This window comes from Coregonus lavaretus (genome assembly GCF_964263955.1).
Source record: "Coregonus lavaretus genome assembly, contig: HAP1_SCAFFOLD_852, whole genome shotgun sequence".
Taxonomy (NCBI): domain Eukaryota; kingdom Metazoa; phylum Chordata; class Actinopteri; order Salmoniformes; family Salmonidae; genus Coregonus; species Coregonus lavaretus.
In genome coordinates, this window is record NW_028159451.1 from 65897 (window position 1) to 87545 (window position 21649).

General features: G+C 43.5%; 1 protein-coding gene across 1 annotated transcript in view; it reads left to right on the plus strand.

Annotated features, from left to right (window-relative positions):
* LOC311122833 (epidermal growth factor receptor kinase substrate 8-like protein 2) overlaps positions 1-21649 on the plus strand; it is a 77251-nt gene that overhangs the window by 34873 nt on the left and 20729 nt on the right. The window contains exons 4-8 of the mRNA XM_084197148.1: positions 7695-7753; positions 15224-15385; positions 17797-17946; positions 20639-20718; positions 20805-20911. Of these exons, the coding sequence (XP_084053274.1) occupies positions 7695-7753; positions 15224-15385; positions 17797-17946; positions 20639-20718; positions 20805-20911 (558 nt within the window). The remainder of the gene's footprint in view (positions 1-7694; positions 7754-15223; positions 15386-17796; positions 17947-20638; positions 20719-20804; positions 20912-21649) is intronic.

Sequence of the window (21649 nt, forward strand, 5' to 3'; positions counted from 1 at the left end):
CTGTCTCTCTCTCTGTCTCTCTCTCTCTCTCTGTCTCTCTCTCTCTCTCTCTGTCTCCCTCTGTCTCTGTCTCTGTCTCTGTCTCTGTCTCGCTCTCTCTCAGTTTCTCCTCAGTGTTTCTAATGGTCATCTTGGGGTTTGTAGTTGTTGTTTTCCAACGTTAGTATTTCTAGGTCTGTCTTCCTGTTTCTTCATGTTATGCTGTGGGTTTAATTGAGATGGCGTTTTTATTTCAATGACCTATAGCTTTTTTTTCTCATTGATTGTGTGAGCTGTAACAGGTTTTAAACATGTAGTCCTCTGACTGGTGACTGGCTCATTAGTCTGTTCTAGTTGCAGTAAACATTAGGGGTGATCTGACCTGGGATCAGCCCTCACCCACTGTCCATATCATCTTATTCATTGTGATCTAGAAGGCTAAACTGATCCTAGTTCAGCCCTCCTACTCTGAATACAGGCTCAGACTCTTTTAGCGTCCCACTGGGCACAGACGTCAGTTTCAAAAGTCTTCCACGTTGGTTCAACGTCATTTCATTGAAATGACGTGGAAACAACGTTGATTCAACCAGTGTGTACCCAGTGGGATGGAAAGGAAATCAGTTTGAGAGATGGACGGTTTGATACGGCTGTGTTTGTGGTGACATACGGCCAACGCTGCATCTGAAATGGCACCCTATTCCCTATATAGTGTATTTATTTTGTCCCTGAATAGGAAATAGGGTGCTATTTGGGACACACTACTAGTCGGCATTGAAGGGAAATCAGCTAGCCTGAGAGATGGGAGCGTTGATAGGGCTATGTTTTGGTTGTCACTATCTGGCCAAGCTGCAAATCCGGAAGTTCTACAAATGATTTTGTTAAAATCTGATTTAACCCTAACCTTGCTGACCTTATGCCTAACACTAACTTTAAATTAAGACCCAAAAGCTCATTTGTGTTTTCATAAATTTTTACGATCCAGCCAATTTTGCCTTTGAAGCTTGGCCATATAGTGTGAATCCTTAGGTTCTGGAGGTGAGGTGATGTGGCAGAATCTGCATGGACACACGCAGCGGCACTTCCGCATCCGAAGTCCTGTGGTACTGCAGGCAGGAGGAATGCGTTCCAAATCACACCCTATTCCCTATATTAGACAACAGGACAGTCTCTCCAAGACAATGAGTTACTGGTTTACTGTTAGACGACAGGACAGGACAGTCTCTCCAAGACATTGAGTTACTGGTTACTGTTAGACGACAGGACAGGACAGTCTCTTCAAGACAATGAGTTACTGGTTTACTGTTAGACGACAGGACAGTCTCTCCAAGACAATGAGTTACTGGTTTACTGTTAGACGACAGGACAGTCTCTCCAAGACAATGAGTTACTGGTTACTGTTAGACGACAGGACAGGACAGTGTCTCCAAGACAATGAGTTACTGGTTTACTGTTAGACGACAGGACAGTCTCTCCAAGACAATGAGTTACTGGTTTACTGTTAGACGACAGGACAGTCTCTCCAAGACAATGAGTTACTGGTTTACTGTTAGATGACAGGACAGTGTCTCCAAGACAATGAGTTACTGGTTACTGTTAGACGACAGGACAGGACAGTCTCTCCAAGACAATGAGTTACTGGTTTACTGTTAGACGACAGGACAGTGTCTCCAAGACAATGAGTTACTGGTTTACTGTTAGACGACAGGACAGTGTCTCCAAGACAATGAGTTACTGGTTTACTGTTAGACGACAGGACAGTGTCTCCAAGACAATGAGTTACTGGTTTACTGTTAGACGACAGGACAGTCTCTTCAAGACAATGAGTTACTGGTTTACTGTTAGACGACAGGACAGTCTCTCCAAGACAATGAGTTACTGGTTTACTGTTAGATGACAGGACAGGACAGTCTCTCCAAGACAATGAGTTACTGGTTTACTGTTAGATGACAGGACAGTCTCTTCAAGACAATGAGTTACTGATTTACTGTTAGACGACAGGACAGTCTCTCCAAGACAATGAGTTACTGGTTTACTGTTAGATGACAGGACAGGACAGTCTCTCCAAGACAATGAGTTACTGGTTTACTGTTAGACGACAGGACAGTCTCTCCAAGACAATGAGTTACTGGTTTACTGTTAGATGACAGGACAGGACAGTCTCTCCAAGACAATGAGTTACTGGTTTACTGTTAGATGACAGGACAGTCTCTCCAAGACAATGAGTTACTGGTTTACTGTTAGATGACAGGACAGTCTCTCCAAGACAATGAGTTACTGTTAGACGACAGGACAGTCTCTCCAAGACAATGAGTTACTGGTTTACTGTTAGACGACAGGACAGTCTCTTCAAGACAATGAGTTACTGATTTACTGTTAGACGACAGGACAGTGTCTCCAAGACAATGAGTTACTGGTTTACTGTTAGATGACAGGACAGGACAGTCTCTCCAAGACAATGAGTTACTGGTTTACTGTTAGATGACAGGACAGGACAGTCTCTCCAAGACAATGAGTTACTGGTTTACTGTTAGACGACAGGACAGGCTCTCCAAGACAATGAGTTACTGGTTTACTGTTAGACGACAGGACAGTCTCTCCAAGACAATGAGTTACTGGTTTACTGTTAGACGACAGGACAGGCTCTCCAAGACAATGAGTTACTGATTTACTGTTATATGACAGGACAGTCTCTCCAAGACAACGAGTTACTGGTTTACTGTTAGACGACAGGACAGTCTCTTCAAGACAATGAGTTACTGGTTTACTGTTATATGACAGGACAGTCTCTCCAAGACAACGAGTTACTGGTTTACTGTTAGACGACAGGACAGTCTCTCCAAGACAATGAGTTACTGTTAGACGACAGGACAGTCTCTCCAAGACAATGAGTTACTGGTTTACTGTTAGACGACAGGACAGTCTCTCCAAGACAATGCGTTACTGGTTTACTGTTAGACGACAGGACAGTGTCTCCAAGACAATGAGTTACTGGTTTACTGTTAGACGACAGGACAGTGTCTCCAAGACAATGAGTTACTGGTTTACTGTTAGACGACAGGACAGGACAGTCTCTCCAAGACAATGAGTTACTGGTTTACTGTTAGACGACAGGACAGTCTCTCCAAGACAATGAGTTACTGGTTTACTGTTAGATGACAGGACAGGACAGTCTCTCCAAGACAATGAGTTACTGGTTTACTGTTTGACGACAGGACAGTGTCTCCAAGACAATGAGTTACTGGTTTACTGTTAGATGACAGGACAGTCTCTCCAAGACAATGAGTTACTGTTAGACGACAGGACAGTCTCTTCAAGACAATGAGTTACTGATTTTCTGTTAGATGATTCAGAACTAAGTGGTGCAGTAATACAGATAGTTTTGAATGAGGAGGTTGATCAACTGAATGTGCAGCTGAGATAGGGGATGTGTTCCAAAAGGCACCCTATTCCCTACATAGTGCACTATGGTCCATAGAGCTCTGGTCTAAAGTAGTGCACTATGGTCCATAGAGCTCTGGTCTAAAGTAGTGCACTATGGTCCATAGAGGTCTGGTCTAAAGTAGTGCACTATGGTCCATAGAGGTCTGGTCTAAAGTAGTGCACTATGGTCCATAGAGCTCTGGTCTAAAGTAGTGCACTATGGTCCATAGAGGTCTGGTCTAAAGTAGTGCACTATGGTCCATAGAGCTCTGGTCTAAAGTAGTGCACTATGGTCCATAGAGGTCTGGTCTAAAGTAGTGCACTATGGTCCATAGAACTCTGGTCTAAAGTAGTGCACTATGGTCCATAGAGGTCTGGTCTAAAGTAGTGCCCTATGGTCCATAGAGCTCTGGTCTAAAGTAGTGCCCTATGGTCCATAGAGCTCTGGTCTAAAGTAGTGCCCTATGGTCCATAGAGCTCTGGTCTAAAGTAGTGCACTATGGTCCATAGAGCTCTGGTCTAAAGTAGTGCCCTATGGTCCATAGAGCTCTGGTCTAAAGTAGTGCACTATGGTCCATAGAACTCTGGTCTAAAGTAGTGCACTATGTAGGGAATAGGGTGTCATTTGGGACATGGACATACACTCCAGGAAGTAGGGGTGTTATTTGACTGTACATGCAAGATACGTACCTTTACAATGTAGTTATAGTAGAGGGGTGAGAGGTCATGTAGTTTGTTTCACTGGTGTCATTTCACTTCCTTATACTGCTCCACTAGCCTTTCTCTCTCTCTCTCTCTCTCTCTCTCTCTCTCTCTCTGTCTCTCTCTCTCTCTCTCTCTCTCTCTCTCTCTCTCTCTCTCTCTCTCTCTCTCTCTCTCTCTCTCTCTCTCTCTATCTCTCTCTTCTTACGTTGTCTCTCTCTCTGTCTGTCTGTCTGTCTCTATGTCTCTCTCTCTCTCTCTCTCTCGCTCTCTCTCTCTCTCTCTCTCTCTCTCTCTCTCTCTGTCTCTCACCCTCTCTGTCTCTGTCACCCTCTCTCTATTTCTCTTTCTCTCTCTCTCTCTCTCACCCTCTCTGTCTGTCTGTCTGTCTGTCTGTCTGTCTGTCTGTCTGTCTGTCTGTCTGTCTGTCTCTCTCTCTCTCTCTCTCTCTCTCTGTCTCTCTGTCTCTCTGTCTCTCTGTCTCTCTGTCTCTCTCTCTCTCTCTTTCTCTGTCACCCTCTCTCTCTCTCTCTGTCTCTGTCACCCTCTCTCTCTCTCTCTCTCTCTCTCTCTCTGTCTCTCTGTCTCTCTGTCTCTCTCTCTCGCTCTCTCTCTCTCGCTCTCTCTCACACCCTCTCTCTCTCTCACCCTCTCTCTCTCTCTCTCTCTCTCTCTCTCTCTCTCTCTCTCTGTCTCTCTCTCTCTCTTTCTCTCTCTGTCACCCTCTCTCTCTCTCTCTCTCTCTCTCTCACACCCTCTCTCTCTCTCTCTCTCTCTCTCTCTCTCTCTCTCTCTCTCTCTCTCACACCCTCTCTCTCTCTCACCCTCTCTTTCCTTGTTTTTACCTTTCAATTTCTCTTTTCTATGGTGGAGGGTTAATTAATGCACTGTTTGTTTTAGTGGTACCCACTGTTTTTATTTTCAAAGTTAGGGAGGAAGAGGACAGAGGTTTAGTTTCCTGGGGTTTATAACGGTGTGGTGTGAGCGATGGCCTCGCAGTCTAGCGCGGAGGAGACGCTGTCGTTACGGCATGGATTCAGGTGTGTTCCTGAGAATGGAATTAAGGTGGAGGAGGTTCTGCTCGCGGTCGGCCAACAGGTAGGAGTTGAATTTATACATTCCGCATCCAGAATGAACAAAGCTGTGGTTGTGTTTATGAAAAGAGCAAATTTGGTGGGTGGCTCTTTTCTAGTGGAATATTTGTAAGGGGTGTGTTGGTGCCAATTTCTCCTCTTTCTACCCCTTCGGCCAGGGTGGTAGTTGCAAATTTGCCTCCGTTTATTACGGATGATCAAATCAGGAAGAAGTTGAGTCGTTTTGGTAAGTTTGCTAGTGGTTTTCGTGTACTGTCTGCAGGTTTTCAGTCAGATGCCGTTAAGCGTGTTGTTTCGTTCCGGAGGCAAGTGTTGATGTTTCTGAATAACAATGAGCAGCAGTTAAATGTGCATTTTAAAGTGAGGCATGGGGAGGGGCTCTACGCAGGGTTTGCCAGCACAGATAGTCTACGGTGCTTTGAGTGTGGGGATTTGGGGCATAAGAGCTTTGCCTGCCCACATAAAGGCCGTAGACAAGGTGAGGGTTCAAGCACCAGTGGGGGAAATAGAGGTCAACGTGCAGGAGGCCATGAGACGCAGGCAGCAGAGGCTGGGCCTAGTCATGCTATAGATGGTGGTGTAGATGAGGCTGGGCCTAGTCATGCTATAGATGGTGGTGTAGATGAGGCTGGGCCTAGTCATGCTATAGATGGTGGTGTAGATGAGGCTGGGTCTAGTCATGCTATAGATGGTGGTGTAGATGAGGCTGGGTCTAGTCATGCTATAGATGGTGGTGTAGATGAGGCTGGGTCTAGTCAGGCTATGGATGGTGGTGTAGATGAGGCTGGGCCTAGTCATGTTATAGATGGTGGTGTAGATGAGGCTGGGTCTAGTCATGCTATAGATGGTGGTGTAGATGAGGCTGGGTCTAGTCATGCTATAGATGGTGGTGTAGATGAGGCTGGGTCTAGTCATGCTATAGATGGTGGTGTAGATGAGGCTGGGTCTAGTCATGCTATGGATGGTGGTGTAGATGAGGCTGGGTCTAGTCATGCTATAGATGGTGGTGTAGATGAGGCTGGGTCTAGTCATGCTATAGATGGTGGTGTAGATGAGGCTGGGTCTAGTCATGCTATAGATGGTGGTGTAGATGAGGCTGGGTCTAGTCATGCTATAGATGGTGGTGTAGATGAGGCTGGGTCTAGTCATGCTATAGATGGTGGTGTAGATAGTTGATTCTAAGATTTGCATTTGATCATATATATTTTTTTGCTGTTTGTTCTCTGTTATAGGGCCAAACAGATTGGAGAAGTGGTTTATCCATACATCTCCGTTTTGGATAGATAGCTCTTCGTGTTGTTGTTTGTTTAGTGTTTTCCAATTTTCCCAGAAGTGGTTAGAGTCTATGGATTCTTCAAGTACATTGAGCTGATTTCTGACATGCTGTTCCTTCTTTTTCCGTAGTGTATTTCTGTATTGTTTTAGTGATTCACCATAGTGAAGGCGTAGGCTCAGGTTTTCTGGGTCTCTATGTTTTTGGTTGGATAGGTTTCCCAATTTCTTTCTTAGGTTTTTGCATTCTTCATCAAACCATTTATCACGGTTGTTACTTTTCTTCGGTTTTCTGTTAGAGATTTTTAGATTTGATAGGGAAGCTGAGAGGTCAAATATACTGTTTAGGTTTTCTACTGCCAAGTTTACACCTTCACTATTACAGTGGAACGTTTTGTCCAGGAAGTTGTCTAAAAGGGATTGAATTTGTTGTTGCCTAATTGTTTTTTGGTAGGTTTCTACACTACTTTCCCTCCATCTATAGCATTTCTTAATATTATTCAGTTCCTTTGGCTTTGATGCCTCATGATTGAGTATTGCTCTGTTCAAGTGGACTGTGATTTTGCTGTGGTCTGATAGGGGTGTCAGTGGGCTGACTGTGAACGCTCTGAGAGACTCTGGGTTGAGGTCAGTGATAAAGTAGTCTACAGAACTACTGCCAAGAGATGAGCTATAGGTGTACCTACCATAGGAGTCCCCTCGAAGCCTACCATTGACTATGTACAGACCCAGGTCTGATCTGAGGGGGCCTAAATGGGGTGTGGGCATGGTTGACTTGGGGGGAGTTAATTGGTGGGGGTGGGGGTATAGATGTGGCTGATGGTGCTGTGGCTTCTTACAGTGGGGGTGGGGGTATAGATGTGGCTGATGGTGCTGTGGCTTCTTACAGTGGGGGTGGGGGTATAGATGTGGCTGATGGTGCTGTGGCTTCTTACAGTGGGGGTGGGGGTATAGATGTGGCTGATGGTGCTGTGGCTTCTTACAGTGGGGGTGGGGGTATAGATGTGGCTGATGGTGCTGTGGCTTCTTACAGTGGGGGTGGGGTATAGATGTGGCTGATGGTGCTGTGGCTTCTTACAGTGGGGGTGGGGGTATAGATGTGGCTGATGGTGCTGTGGCTTCTTACAGTGGGGGTGGGGGTATAGATGTGGCTGATGGTCCTCGGTCACCTTTCAACAGTGGTTGGTTTTTATTAGTACTCACTGTTTTTTAAACTTTACTTTACAGAGCAACGGAAGAAGTACTCCAATGTTATCATGCAGGAGACGTCTCAGTATCATGTGGAGGTAAGACTTCCTCTCCTTTTCCCCTCTCTGTCTCTGTCTCTGTCTCTCTGTCTCTGTCTCTCTGTCTCTGTCTCTCTCTCTGTCTCCCTGTCTCTGTCTCTGTCTCTCTGTCTCTCTCTCTCCTAGAATCTGCTCTGTTCTCTCTCTCTCTCTCTCTCTCTCTCTCTATCTCTCTCTCTCTCTCTCTCTCTCTCTCTCTCTCTCTCTCTCTGTCTCTGTCTCTCTCTCTGTCTCTCTCTCTCTCTCTCTGTCTCTCTCTCTGTCTCTCTGTCTCTGTCTCTGTCTCTCTGTCTCTCTGTCTCTCTGTCTCTGTCTCTGTCTCTGTCTCTCTCTCTCCTAGAATCTGCTCTGTTCTCTCTCTCTCTCTCTCTCTCTCTCTCTCTCTCTCTCTCTCTCTCTCTCTCTCTCTCTCTCTCTCTCTCTCTCTCTCTTTATAAACAGGTGGTCAAACCCTAATCGTATGTAGTGTCTGTGTGTCTTCCACTTGAATGAGGTAGTATGCATCTATAAAGCACTCAAATATACTACTAGTATGTGTAATGGTCCCTTCCCTAAAACACAAAGGTTGTTTGGCCCCTACATGGTTCATATCTGAAGCCATTTAAGGGCACCATATTAAAGCAATCACCGAGCGACCATAACATTAGTATATGATTATATAACTATTGACCATAACATTTCTCTTTTGAGGGCAGAGATGGGCTTTAAAGGCAGTCCTTAATCATTTTATCTGATATTAGTCCATGATATGGAAATGATAGTTGTAATTATATTTTTAAGCTATACAATGTTTGTAAAAAAATTGTTACTAACGTATATATTGGGGATTTTGATGGGGTTAAACAGTTGTACTAAGCTCAAGGGGGCGCTATTTTAAAAAAATATATGCGGTATATATACACAGTCCATTCTGAAAGTATTCAGACCTCTTGACTGTTCGATCGGGTTCAAGTCCGGGCTCTGGCTGGGCCACTTAAGGACATTCAGAGACTTGTCCCGAAGCCACTCCTGCATTGTCTTGGCTGTGTGCTTAGGGTCGTTGTCCTGTTGGAAGGTGAACCTTCACCCCAGTCTGAGGTCCTGAGCACTCTGGAGCAGGTTTTCATCGAGGGTGAAAGGTGAACCTTTCACCCTCGATCCTGACTAGTCTCCCAGTCTCTGCCGCTGAAAAATATCCCCACAGCATGATGCTGCCACCACCATGCTTCACCGTAGGGATGGTGCCAGGTTTCCTCCAGACGTGACGCTTGGCATTCAAGCAAAAGAGTTCAATCTTGGTTTCATCAGACCAGAGAATCTTGTTTCTCATGGTCTGAGAGTCCTTTAGGTGCCTTTTGGCAAATCAAGAGGGCTGTCATGTGCCTTTTACTGAGAAGTGGCTTCCGTCTGGCCACTCTACCATAAAGGCCTGATTGGTGGAGTGCTGCAGAGATGGTTGTCCTTCTGGAAGGTTCTGCCATCTCCACAGAGGAACGCTGGAGCACTGTCAGAGTGACAATCGGGTTCTGGGTCACCTCCCTGACCAAAGCCCTTCTCCCCCAATTGCTCAGTTTGGCCGGGCGGCCAGCTCTAGGAAGAGTCTTGGTAGTTCCAAACTTCTTCCATTTAAGAATGACGGAGGCCACTGTGTTCTTGGGGATCTTCAATGATTCAAACATTTTGGTACCCATTCCCCAGATCTGTGCTTTGACACAATCCTGTCTCGGAGCTCTACGGACATTTCCTTCAACCTCATGGCTTGATTTTTCCTCTAATATGCACTGTCAGCTGTGGGACCTTATATGTGGCGAGGGGCACCTTATCTTATCTACGACCTTATCTAAAGCTAGAGGCGTCACTGCAGACCCTGGTTCGATTCTGGGCTGTATCTCAGCCGGCCGTGATAGGGAGGCACACAATTGGCCCAGCGTCGTCCGGGTTAGGGGAAGTTGGGGGAGGCCGTCATTGTAAAAAAGTATTTGTTCTTAACTGACTTGCCTAGTTAAATAAAGGTTAAATAAATAAAATAAAATGTGAACGACCGCCTTGATTCGGTCTTATGTAGCAACATTTGAAATGTTTTTTTTTTTTTTTTTTTACATTGGATAAAAGCAGAGACACAGAGCTACAAAATGGTATATCATACACTGCATTTAAGGGAACAATGGGAAAGTAATTCTGCTTTGAAAGTTGATCAACTTGTAATCTCACCTTGGAGAAAATGGCTATCCAATGTTTTGGTGAAGAGCTCTTCTTTGTCTACCCCCATTCAGTGTCGTTCAACCCTCTTAAGCTTTACCATCTCGTTTCGCTCTCAGAGCGTTCAGAGCGCACACTTGACGCTCTGGCCGATAAGTAGGTTTGATCGGAGCGTTCTGACCTCACAACGGCAGTCAAGCACCCAAGCTAACTGGCTAACATTGGATAGCTTGCTATTTACTTTCAGACACAAAATTGGGATTATGGTTAATTGTTTACCTCTGGATAACATGAAAACAGCCTAACCAGCTCCGCTGGCAACAATCTAATTACGCTTTTTTGCCGACGTTTACTGAGACCGGCCATATTCAACGGGTGTTGTGCGTTTGTAAATTCATCAGTTATTCTGCGCTCTGGCATACTCAGACTGAATTTACGAACGCACCTGAAATGGTTACTTACTTGCATAGTGGAGTCTTTTGTTAAGACATGTAGCTAGCTAGCTAGCTAGTTAAACAATGAACCTAGCTAGGTAAACAACGTGTAAGATCATACACGTCACGTAATGTTAGCTAGCGAGCCAGCCAGTTAACATTAGCTAGCTAGCTAAACAATGTCCCATAATCACAACTCATGACGTTACTACCCTGCATGAATCTGCTGGTAGCTAACCAACCAGGTTCAATGTTAGCTAGCTAACATTAGGTTCTAACTATTAAAGCAAATGGCTCTGAGATACGAATAATAACATCATACACGTAACGTTAGCTAGCGAGCCAGACAGCTAACTTTAGCTACATTTACATTTACATTTCAGTCATTTAGCAGACGCTCTTATCCAGAGCGACTTACAGTTTAGTCACATTATTATTATACTTTAAAAATATATATATATATACCCCCTGTGGGAATCGAACCCACAACCCTGGCGTTGCAAACGCCATGCTCTATCAACTAGCTAGCTAACAGTACACTTTAACTTGAAATGAAACCACTTTCTGTAAAAATTTGAAATGTGTAATATCTAAAAATGTAGCTTGCTAGACTAACTTACCCATATACATAATTTTTACATTTTATGCATGATGGACGTGTCTCCCTGTCACGGATGCCATGGTTGCCCTTAGTTTGAAGATTTAATCCGGAGACAGATTTTTTCTCTATCTCTTTAGCTATCGTACTCTAATTCCACTGATTTCAAAACTCAATCCTCCAGAAAGTGGAGAGCAACACTTATGCAGCTCTACAACACGATACATTTAAAAAAAAGTTGCGTTAGACAGGATTACCTACACATACTGACCAGCTCAAATAGACAGAAGCCTTCTATATGGCAGATCAATCCAAACTCCGCTCTCGGCATGTCCAGCCCACTCATTATCTCAGCCAATCATGGCTAGTGGGAAGGTTGCTGTCTCCAACACCATCATTAAGTTTGCTGACGACACAACAGTGGTAGGCCTGATCACCGACAACGATGAGACAGCCTATAGGGAAGAGACCTGGTAGTGTGGTGCCAGGACAACAACCTCTCCCTCAACGTGATCAAGACAAAGGAGATTATTGTGGACTACAGGAAAAGGAGGGCAGAACAGGCTCCCATTAACATTCACAGGGCTGTAGTGGAGCGGGTCGAGAGTTTCAAGTTCCTTGGTGTCCATATCACCAACAAACTATCATGGTCCAAACACACCAAGACAGTCGTGAAGAGGGCACGACAACACCTTTTCCCCCTCAGGAGACTGAAAAGATCCTCAACAAGTTCTACAGCTGCACCATCGAGAGCATCCTGACCGGTTGCATCACCGCCTGAAATGCTTTTCCAACAGTCTTGAAGGAGTTCCCACATATGCTGAGCACTTGTTGGCTGCTCTTCCTTCACTCTGCGGTCCAACTAATCCGAAACCATCTCAATTGGGTTGAGGTCGGGTGATTGTGGAGGCCAGGTCATCTGATGCAGCACTCCATCACTCTCCTTCTTGGTCAAATAGCCCTTACACAGCCTGGAGGTGTGTTTTGGGTCATTGTCCTGTTGAAAAACAAATGATAGTCCCACTATGCGCAAACCAGATGGGATGGCGTATCGCTGCAGAATGCTGTGGTAGCCATGCTGGTTAAGTGTGCCTTGAATTCTAAATATATCACTGACAGTGTCACCAGCAACGCACCCCCACAAAATCACACCTCCTCCTCCATGCTTCACGGTGGGAACTACACATGCAGTGATCATCTGTTCACCTACTCTGCGTCTCACAAAGACACAGTGGTTTTCCAAAAATCTCAAATTTGGACTCATCTAATGTCCATTGCTCTTGTTTCTTGGCCCAAGCAAGTCTCTTCTTCTTATTGGTGTCCTTTAATTTCTGAGGTTGGTAACTCTAATAAACTTGTCGTCTTCCTTTCCTGTGGCGGTCCTCATGAGAGCCAGTTTCATCATAGCGCTTGATGGTTTTTGCGACTGCACTTGAAAAAACTTTAAAAGTTCTTGAAATGTTCTGGTTTGACTGACCTTCATGTCTTAAAGTAATGATGGACTGTTGTTTCTCTTAGCTTATTTGAGCTGTTCTTGCCATAATATGGACATGGTCTTTTACCAAATAGGGCTATCTTCTGTATACCCCCCTACCTTGTAACAACACAACTGATTGGCTCAAACAGATTAAAAAGGAAAGAAATTCCACAAATTAACTTTTAACAAGGCACACCTGTTAATTGAAATGCATTCCAGGTGACTACCTCATGAAGCTGGTTGAGAGAATGCCAAGAGTGTGCAAAGCTGTCATCAAGGCAAAGGGTGGCTACTTTGAATAATCTCAAAAATAAATTATATTTTGATTTGTTTAACACTTTTTTGGTTACTACATGATTCCATGTGTGTTATTTCATAGTTTTGATGTCTTCACTATTATTCTACAATGTAGAAAATAGTAAAAATAAAGAAAAACCCTTGAATGAGTAGGTGTGTCCAAACTTTTGACTGGCAAGCGGTACCGGAGCGCCAAGTCTAGGTCCAAAAGGCTCCTTAACAGCTTCTACCCCCAAGCTATAAGACTCCTGAACAATTTAATAAAATGCCCAATCTTATTGTGTTACTTTTTATTAATTTTTTACTTCATTTTATTTAGTAAATATTTTCTTAACTCTATTTCTTGAACTGCATTGTTGGTTAAGGGTTTGTAAGTAAGCATTTCACGGTAAGGTCTACACCTCTTGTATTCGGCGCATGAGACAAATACAATTTGAAATTTGATTTGATGTGATTTCACCATGAGGCCAATGGGGACTTTAAAACAGTTACAGAGTTTAATGGCTGTGAGAAAACTGAGGATGGATCAACAACATAGTTACTCCACAACACTAACCTAATTGACAGAGTGAAAAGAAGGAAACCTGTACAGAATAAAAAAATATTCCAAAACATGCTTCCTGTTTGCAACAAGGCACTAAAATAATACTGTAAAATATGTGGCAAAGCAATTAACTTTCTGACATGAATACGAAGTGTTATGTTTGGGGCAAATCCAATACAATATATTCTCTCCATTTTTCCAAGCATAGTGGTGGCTGCATCATGTTATGGGTATGCTTGTAATCGTTAAGGACTGGGGAGTTTTTCAGGATAAAATAGAAACAGAATGGAGCTAAGCTCAGGCAAAATTCTATAGAAAAACCTTGTTCAGTCTGCTTTCCACCAGACACTGGGATATGAATTCACCTTTCAGCAGGACAATAACCTAAAACACAAGGCCAAATATACACTGGAGTTGCTCACGAGAAGACAGTGAATGTTCCTGAGTGGCCGAGTTACAGTTTTGACTTAAATCTACTTCAAAAACTATGTCAAGAACTGAAAATGGTTGTCTAGCAATGATCCACAACCAATTTGACAGAGCTTGAAGAATTTTGAAAAGAATAATGGGCAAATATTGCACAATCCAGGTGTGCAAAGCTCTTAGAGACTTACCCAGAAAGACTCACCGCTGTAATCGCTGCCAAAGGTGATTCTACAAAGTATTGACACAGGGGTGTGAATACTTATGTAAATAAGATTACATTTTCAATACATTTTCAAAAATGTCTATGTTTTCACTTTGTCATTATGGGCTATTGTGTGTAGATGGGTGAGGGAAAAAAATCAATTTAAATCGTTTAGAATTCAACAGAATGTTCATAAAACAATTTAGGCAACAGACGTCTTGATCCAGGAGGGGGTTGACTGTCTCTGTAACCAATAAGTTTGATCTTGACATCTAGCCACTTAGCTAGTAAGTTAGCAAACCAAATACATAGCTGGAGCCCAGAGCTGGATATCATTTATTTAACACATCTTAGATTTCTTATAGTTATACTAGCCACCACACACACACACACACACACACACACACACACACACACACACACACACACACACACACACACACACACACACACACACACACACACACACACACACACACACACACACACACAAAACACACACCCAGTCCATGGTTCAGTTAACACCAGAGGTTCTCTCTCTCACCACAGCTAGAGGGTTCAGATTGAATGCAGGTATCAAACTCAGGGTTGAGATCAGAATGACTAACTATTATATACCTAACATAAAATAGAGCATAGCTGAAATCAATGCTAGTTTAGCATTACTTTTTAGTCATAGCAGACGCTCTGATTCAGAGAGGATTACACTCAACCAAAGTAGGTACAACAACCCACATTCATGGTCATAATCACTATCAATAAAACCCTTCTCCCAAAAATAGCCGCTATCTGCTAAATGAGTTCTAGTAAGTAGTAGCCGAAGTGGTTGTTGGTTGTTGATTGGTGAACAACTGGCCTGAATTATCCCTGATGAACAAAATGAGTAACTCGGTAGTGTATTGGATAAGTTACACTGAGCATTATGGTTACATCATGCCAATCTGAGGCCCAGGAAGACATGGCATGTTCCCTATGTTCTGATAACTGCTAAACCTTCTTCTTCTTCTTCTTCTTCTTCTTCTTCTTCTTCTTCTTCTTCTTCTTCTTCTTCTTCTTCTTCTTCTTCTTCTTCTTCTTCTTCTTCTTCTTCTTCTTCTTCTTCTTCTTCTTCTTCTTCTTCTTCTTCTTCTTCTTCTTCTTCTTCTTCTTCTTCTTCTTCTTCTTCTTCTTCTTCTTCTTCTTCTTCTTCTTCTTCTTCTTCTTCTTCTTCTTCTTCTTCTTCTTCTTCTTCTTCTTCTTCTTCTTCTTCTTCTAAAACAGCGACACTCCTCTATGTTATGAACCCCTCCCCCCCCTCTCTCTCTCTCTCCCCAGCACCTGTCTACCTTCATCATGGACAAGACCGAGTCCATCGCTACAGTGGACGATGCCATTAAGAAGATGGTGCTGCTGGACTCTAAAGACAAGATCTGGACCCAGGAGATGCTGCTTCAGGTCAGCGATAAGGCTGTGCGGCTACTGGACGTTGACACACAGGTACTTCAACTTACACAGCACGTCGACTCACACAGTCAAATTCCTGGTACGAGGAAATGTGCTTAACAAATAAAGGTTATTCTGATTCATTGGTTATGCCAGTGAATTTGATTTAACATGATGTATTCAGGTTATTCTCATTGAGATCTATTTAATAAGACAGACCTGTAATAACCTGCAGGTGTGAAATACAACAGGTTGTTGACTGTAAAGAGAAACCTCTGACGGGAAAGACGAGGAACAAAGATAGACTTATATATATATATATATATATATATATATATATATATATATATATATATATATATATATATATATATATATATATATATATATAGTAGTGTACAACCTGGATTCAATAAATATGGACTATAACCATGGGTTTACCAACTCAGTGGCCTTGTGATTAGAGTGTCTGGCCTGAACTGTAGGAGACGGGCAGGCTCCTGTTCCAGCCAACCAAGGCTGATTATAACCATAATAGATGAGGGTTAACAGATCGTTTAACCATAATAGATGAGGGTTAACAGATCGTTTAACCATAATAGATGAGGGTTAACAGATCGTTTAACCATAATAGATGAGGGTTAACAGATCGTTTAACCATAATAGATGAGGGTTAACAGATCGTTTAACCATAATAGATGAGGGTTAACAGATCGTTTAACCATAATAGATGAGGGTTAACAGATCGTTTAACCATAATAGATGAGGGTTAACAGATCGTTTAACCATAATAGATGAGGGTTAACAGATCGTTTAACCATAATAGATGAGGGTTAACAGATCGTTTAACCATAATAGATGAGGGTTAACAGATCGTTTAACCATAATAGATGAGGGTTAACAGATCGTTTAACCATAATAGATGAGGGTTAACAGATCGTTTAACCATAATAGATGAGGGTTAACAGATCGTTTAACCATAATAGATGAGGGTTAACAGATCGTTTAACCATAATAGATGAGGGTTAACAGATCGTTTAACCATAATAGATGAGGGTTAACAGATCGTTTAACCATAATAGATGAGGGTTAACAGATCGTTTAACCATAATAGATGAGGGTTAACAGATCGTTTAACCATAATAGATGAGGGTTAACAGATCGTTTAACCATAATAGATGAGGGTTAACAGATCGTTTAACATAATAGATGAGGGTTAACAGATCGTTTAACCATAATAGATGAGGGTTAACAGATCGTTTAACCATAATAGATGAGGGTTAACAGATCGTTTAACCATAATAGATGAGGGTTAACAGATCGTTTAACCATAATAGATGAGGGTTAACAGATCGTTTAACCATAATAGATGAGGGTTAACAGATCGTTTAACCATAATAGATGAGGGTTAACAGATCGTTTAACCATAATAGATGAGGGTTAACAGATCGTTTAACCATAATAGATGAGGGTTAACAGATCGTTTAACCATAATAGATGAGGGTTAACAGATCGTTTAACCATAATAGATGAGGGTTAACAGATCGTTTAACCATAATAGATGAGGGTTAACAGATCGTTTAACCATAATAGATGAGGGTTAACAGATCGTTTAACCATAATAGATGAGGGTTAACAGATCGTTTAACCATAATAGATGAGGGTTAACAGATCGTTTAACCATAATAGATGAGGGTTAACAGATCGTTTAACCATAATAGATGAGGGTTAACAGATCGTTTAACCATAATAGATGAGGGTTAACAGATCGTTTAACCATAATAGATGAGGGTTAACAGATCGTTTAACCATAATAGATGAGGGTTAACAGATCGTTTAACCATAATAGATGAGGGTTAACAGATCGTTTTATTGCATTTTGTCATAATGTCCTCCATAGTGCTGTGATTATGCCCAAGTCTGGGCGGCCGGTAGCTTTAGTGGTTAAGAGCGTTGTGCCAGTAACCGAAAGGTCGCTGGTTCTAATCCCCGAGCCGACTAGGTGAAAAATCTGTCGATGTGCCCTTGAGCAAGGGCACTTAACCCTAATTGCTCCTGTAAGTCGCTCTGGATAAGAGCGTCTGCTAAAGACTAAAATGTAAAATGTCTTCAGTCACTCTCTTTTTTTTATATTTGTGTGTGTGTGTGTGTGTGTGTGTGTGTGTGTGTGTGTGTGTGTGTGTGTGTGTGTGTGTGTGTGTGTGTGTGTGTGTGTGTGTGTGTCTCCGAGCCAAGCCAACCCACTGGCAGTCAGATCTGCAGACATTTAGCCTTTATGGTAAGATTACTGATGACCTGACACATTTTATATAGAATAATCTCCCTCCCTCCCTCTCTCTCTCTCTCTCTCTCTCTCTCTCTCCCTCTCTCCCTCCCTCCCTCCCTCCCTCCCTCCCTCTCCCTCTCTCTCTCTCTCTCTCTCTCTCTCTCTCTCCCTCCCTCCCCCCTGCCTCCCTCCATCATAGGAAGAGTTGGAGAACTTCCCTCTGCCTACGATCCACCACTGCCAGACAGTGTTGAATCAGACCAGGTATCCATCTGTCCTACTGCTGGTGTGTCAAGACAAGGAGCAGCACAGACCTGACATACACTTCTTCCACTGTGACGAGGTTGAGGTGGGTCACTGCTATCTACGTAATCTTTCACGAGAGACCATGGCTAAGTCCCAAATGGCAATAAAGAATACATTTTAAGGCTTGAGACATGGATTGTGTATGTGTGCCATTCAGAGGGGTGAATGGGCAAGACAAAAGACTTAAGTGCCTTTTGAACGGTGTATGGTAGTAGGTGCCAGGCTCATCGGTTTGTGTCAAGAACTGCCCCGCTGCTGGTTTTTCTTGCTCAACAGTTTCCCGTGTGTATCAAGAATGATCCACCACCCAAATTACATCAAGTTGGCTGGATGCAACTCAATATTAGGAAGGTGTTCCTAATGTTTGGTATACTCAGTGTATAAAGTGAACAGTACCAGACCCAAAATCGAACATTGTGGAATGCCACATGTGATATCTATTTTCTCTGAGTTACGTTCACCAAGGGTGACAAAAAACTATTGACCGGTTAAATAGGTCCTAAACCTAAACCTAAACCCACCTCTCCAGAAGGACATCATGGTCAACAGAGGCCAACCCACCTCTCCAGTCTGTCCAGAAGGACATCATGGTCAACAGAGGCCAACCCACCTCTCCAGTCTGTCCAGAAGGACATCATGGTCAACAGAGGCCAACCCACCTCTCCAGTCTGTCCAGAAGGACATCATGGTCAACAGAGGCCAACCACCTCTCCAGTCTGTCCAGAAGGACATCATGGTCAACAGAGGTCAACCACCTCTCCAGAAGGACATCATGGTCAACAGAGGCCAACCACCCCTCCAGTCTGTCCAGAAGGACATCATGGTCAACAGAGGCCAACCACCTCTCCAGTCTATCCAGAAGGACATCATGGTCAACAGAGGCCAACCACCCCTCCAGTCTGTCCAGAAGGACATCATGGTCAGCAGAGGTCAACCACCTCTCCTGTCTGTCCAGAAGGACATCATGGTCAACAGAGGCCAACCCACCTCTCCAGTCTGTCCAGAAGGACATCATGGTCAACAGAGGCCAACCACCTCTCCTGAAGGACATCATGGTCAACAGAGGACAACCCACCTCTCCAGTCTGTCCAGAAGGACATCGTGGTCAACAGTGCCGAATGCAACACTGAAATCTAAGAGCACAAGGACAGAGAGCTGTTTGGCATTTGTGTTGGCTCTAAGATCATTTACCACTTTAACTAAGGCTGTCCGAAAACCAGATTGGAATTGTTCTAAAATACAGTTGGCACTTTATTTAGCTGTTTTAAAACCAATTTCTCCAGAATTTTACTTAAGAATGTAAGGTTGGAGATTGGACGAAAATTGCTAAGCGCTGAAGAATCTAGATAACTTTTCTTCAGAAGGGGTTTCAACAGAGCAGTCTTTAGTGCAGTGGGGAACGTTCCTGTGAACAGGGAGTGATTTAACAATAGCTTGCAGTTCTTCAGATATGCAATTAAAAACTGTTTTGATGAAGATGGTGGGGATAGGATCAAGAGAAGGGGGTGGGGATAGGATCAAGAGAAGGGGGTGGGGATAGGATCAAGAGAAGGGGGTGGGGATAGGATCAAGAGAAGGGGTGGGGATAGGATCAAGAGAAGGGGGTGGGGATAGGATCAAGAGAAGGGGGTGGGGATAGGATCAAGAGAAGGGGGTGGGGATAGGATCAAGAGAAGGCAGGTAGAAGGCTTAAGTTGTGATATCACTTTCCTGAGCATGTCTGTGTCAACCAGGGAAAATAAATCCATAGTGCCTTTGCGTGGTAGGCTAGGGACACATATCATCAAACTTCTCATCAGGTCTTGCTTGACTGATATCTTATCTCTGAAATATGCCATATTTAGATGTGGAGGAAAATTCACATAGTTTTGCGGGGGGGGGGGGGGGGTAGGATTTATCAGGCCATCAATGGTCGAGAGGAGCACTCTCGAATTATTCAGATTATTAGTGATCAAGTTAGAACAATTAGCCACTGTGTTTTATTAGCCAAATTGCTCTCTCAGAATATCATAATGGACCTGCAACTTTGACTGTCTCTTGATTGGTTTCCTCACTCATCCAAGGGGCTCTCCATTTGGATGTGCCGTTTTTCAACATTACTGGAGCTATAGTTAATTTGCTATTAAAAGGATCAACTCAAACATCACAATAGGAAGGAAGACTTACCATCCTGAATTACCAGTGACCTTCTTTTTCTTGACGTTTTTTTTTTGGACAAATCATGATTTGGTGATACTTTAGACAAATTGTGATTTTGTGGAGGTGGGGGTGCTGGAAGTGGAGGCAGGGATTTTACCAGAAAGTATGTTGTGGTTATGTAGTCCTATACAATTGTTATTCAGTAATGACCATGCCCTCTGTAACCGTACACACACATATTTATACTGACTATGCTCTCTCTCTCCCTCTCTCTCTCTCCCTCGCTCTCTCTCTCTCTCTTTCTCGCTCTCTCTCTCTCTTGCTCTCTCTCTTTCTCTTTCTCTCTGTCTCCCTCTCTTTCTCTCTGTCTCCCTCTCTTTCTTTCTCTCTCTCTCTCTCTCTCTCTCTCTCTCTCTCTCTCTCTCTCTCTCTCTCTCTCTCTCTCTCTCTCTCTCTACCTCTCTCTCTCTTGCTCTCTTTCTCTCTCTCTCTCTCTCTCTCTCTTTGTCTCTCTCTCTCTCTCTCTCTCTCTCTCTCTCTCTCTCTCTTTGTCTCTCTCTCTCGCTCTCTCTCTCTCCTTCTGTCGCTAACTGCAGGCAGAGATGGTCCATGCAGACATCGACAGTGCTCTGGGTGACAACAAACATGGGAAGAAGATGCGACCACAGACCTTGAAGTAAGAACCCTTATTTCTAATGGGGGTGCCCAGCCCCCCATAACCCCCTGTGATTAAAACCCTGCACTCCTCTCCTCCTCTCTCAGGGTGAACCAGGAGAAGATTAAGCGCCACAGAGAGTCCATCATCCCCCCCTCCTCGGCCCCCAAGGGCCCACCTCCAGGAGGCCGCGTGGCTGCCATGAACATGCAGGGTAAGACTTATACCACACACACATTACACACAGACACACACACACACACACAGAGAAACACACACACACACACACACACACACAGAGAGAGAGACACACACACATTACACACAGAGAGAGAGACACATACACAGACACACACATTACACACAGAGAGAGACACACACACAGCATAATCAAAATCTAATCCAATTGTATTGGTCACATACACATATTTAGCAGATGTTATTGCGGGTGCAGTGAAATGCTTCTGTTCCTAGCTCCAACAGTGCAGTAATATCTAACAATTCACAACAATACACACAAATCTCAAAGTAAAAGAAAGGAATTAATAAATATATAAATATTAGGATGAGCAATGTCGGAGTGGTATTGACTAGAATACAGTAGAATACAGTATATACATATGAAATGAGTAAAACAGTATGTAAACATTATTAAAGTGACCAGTGATTCCATGTCTATGTACATAGGGCAGCAGTCTCTAAGGTGCAGGGTTGAGTAACCGGGTGACAGCTAGTGACAGTGACTAAGTTCAGGGCAGGGTACTGGGTGGAGGCCGGCTAGTGATGGCTATTTAACAGTCTGATGGCCTTGAGTTAGAAGCTGTTTTTCAGTCTCTCGGTCCCAGCTCTGATGCAGCTGTACTGACCTCTCCTTCTGGATGATAGCGGGGTGAACAGGCAGTGGCTCGGGTGGTTGTTGTCCTTGATGATATTTTTGGCCTTCCTGTGACAC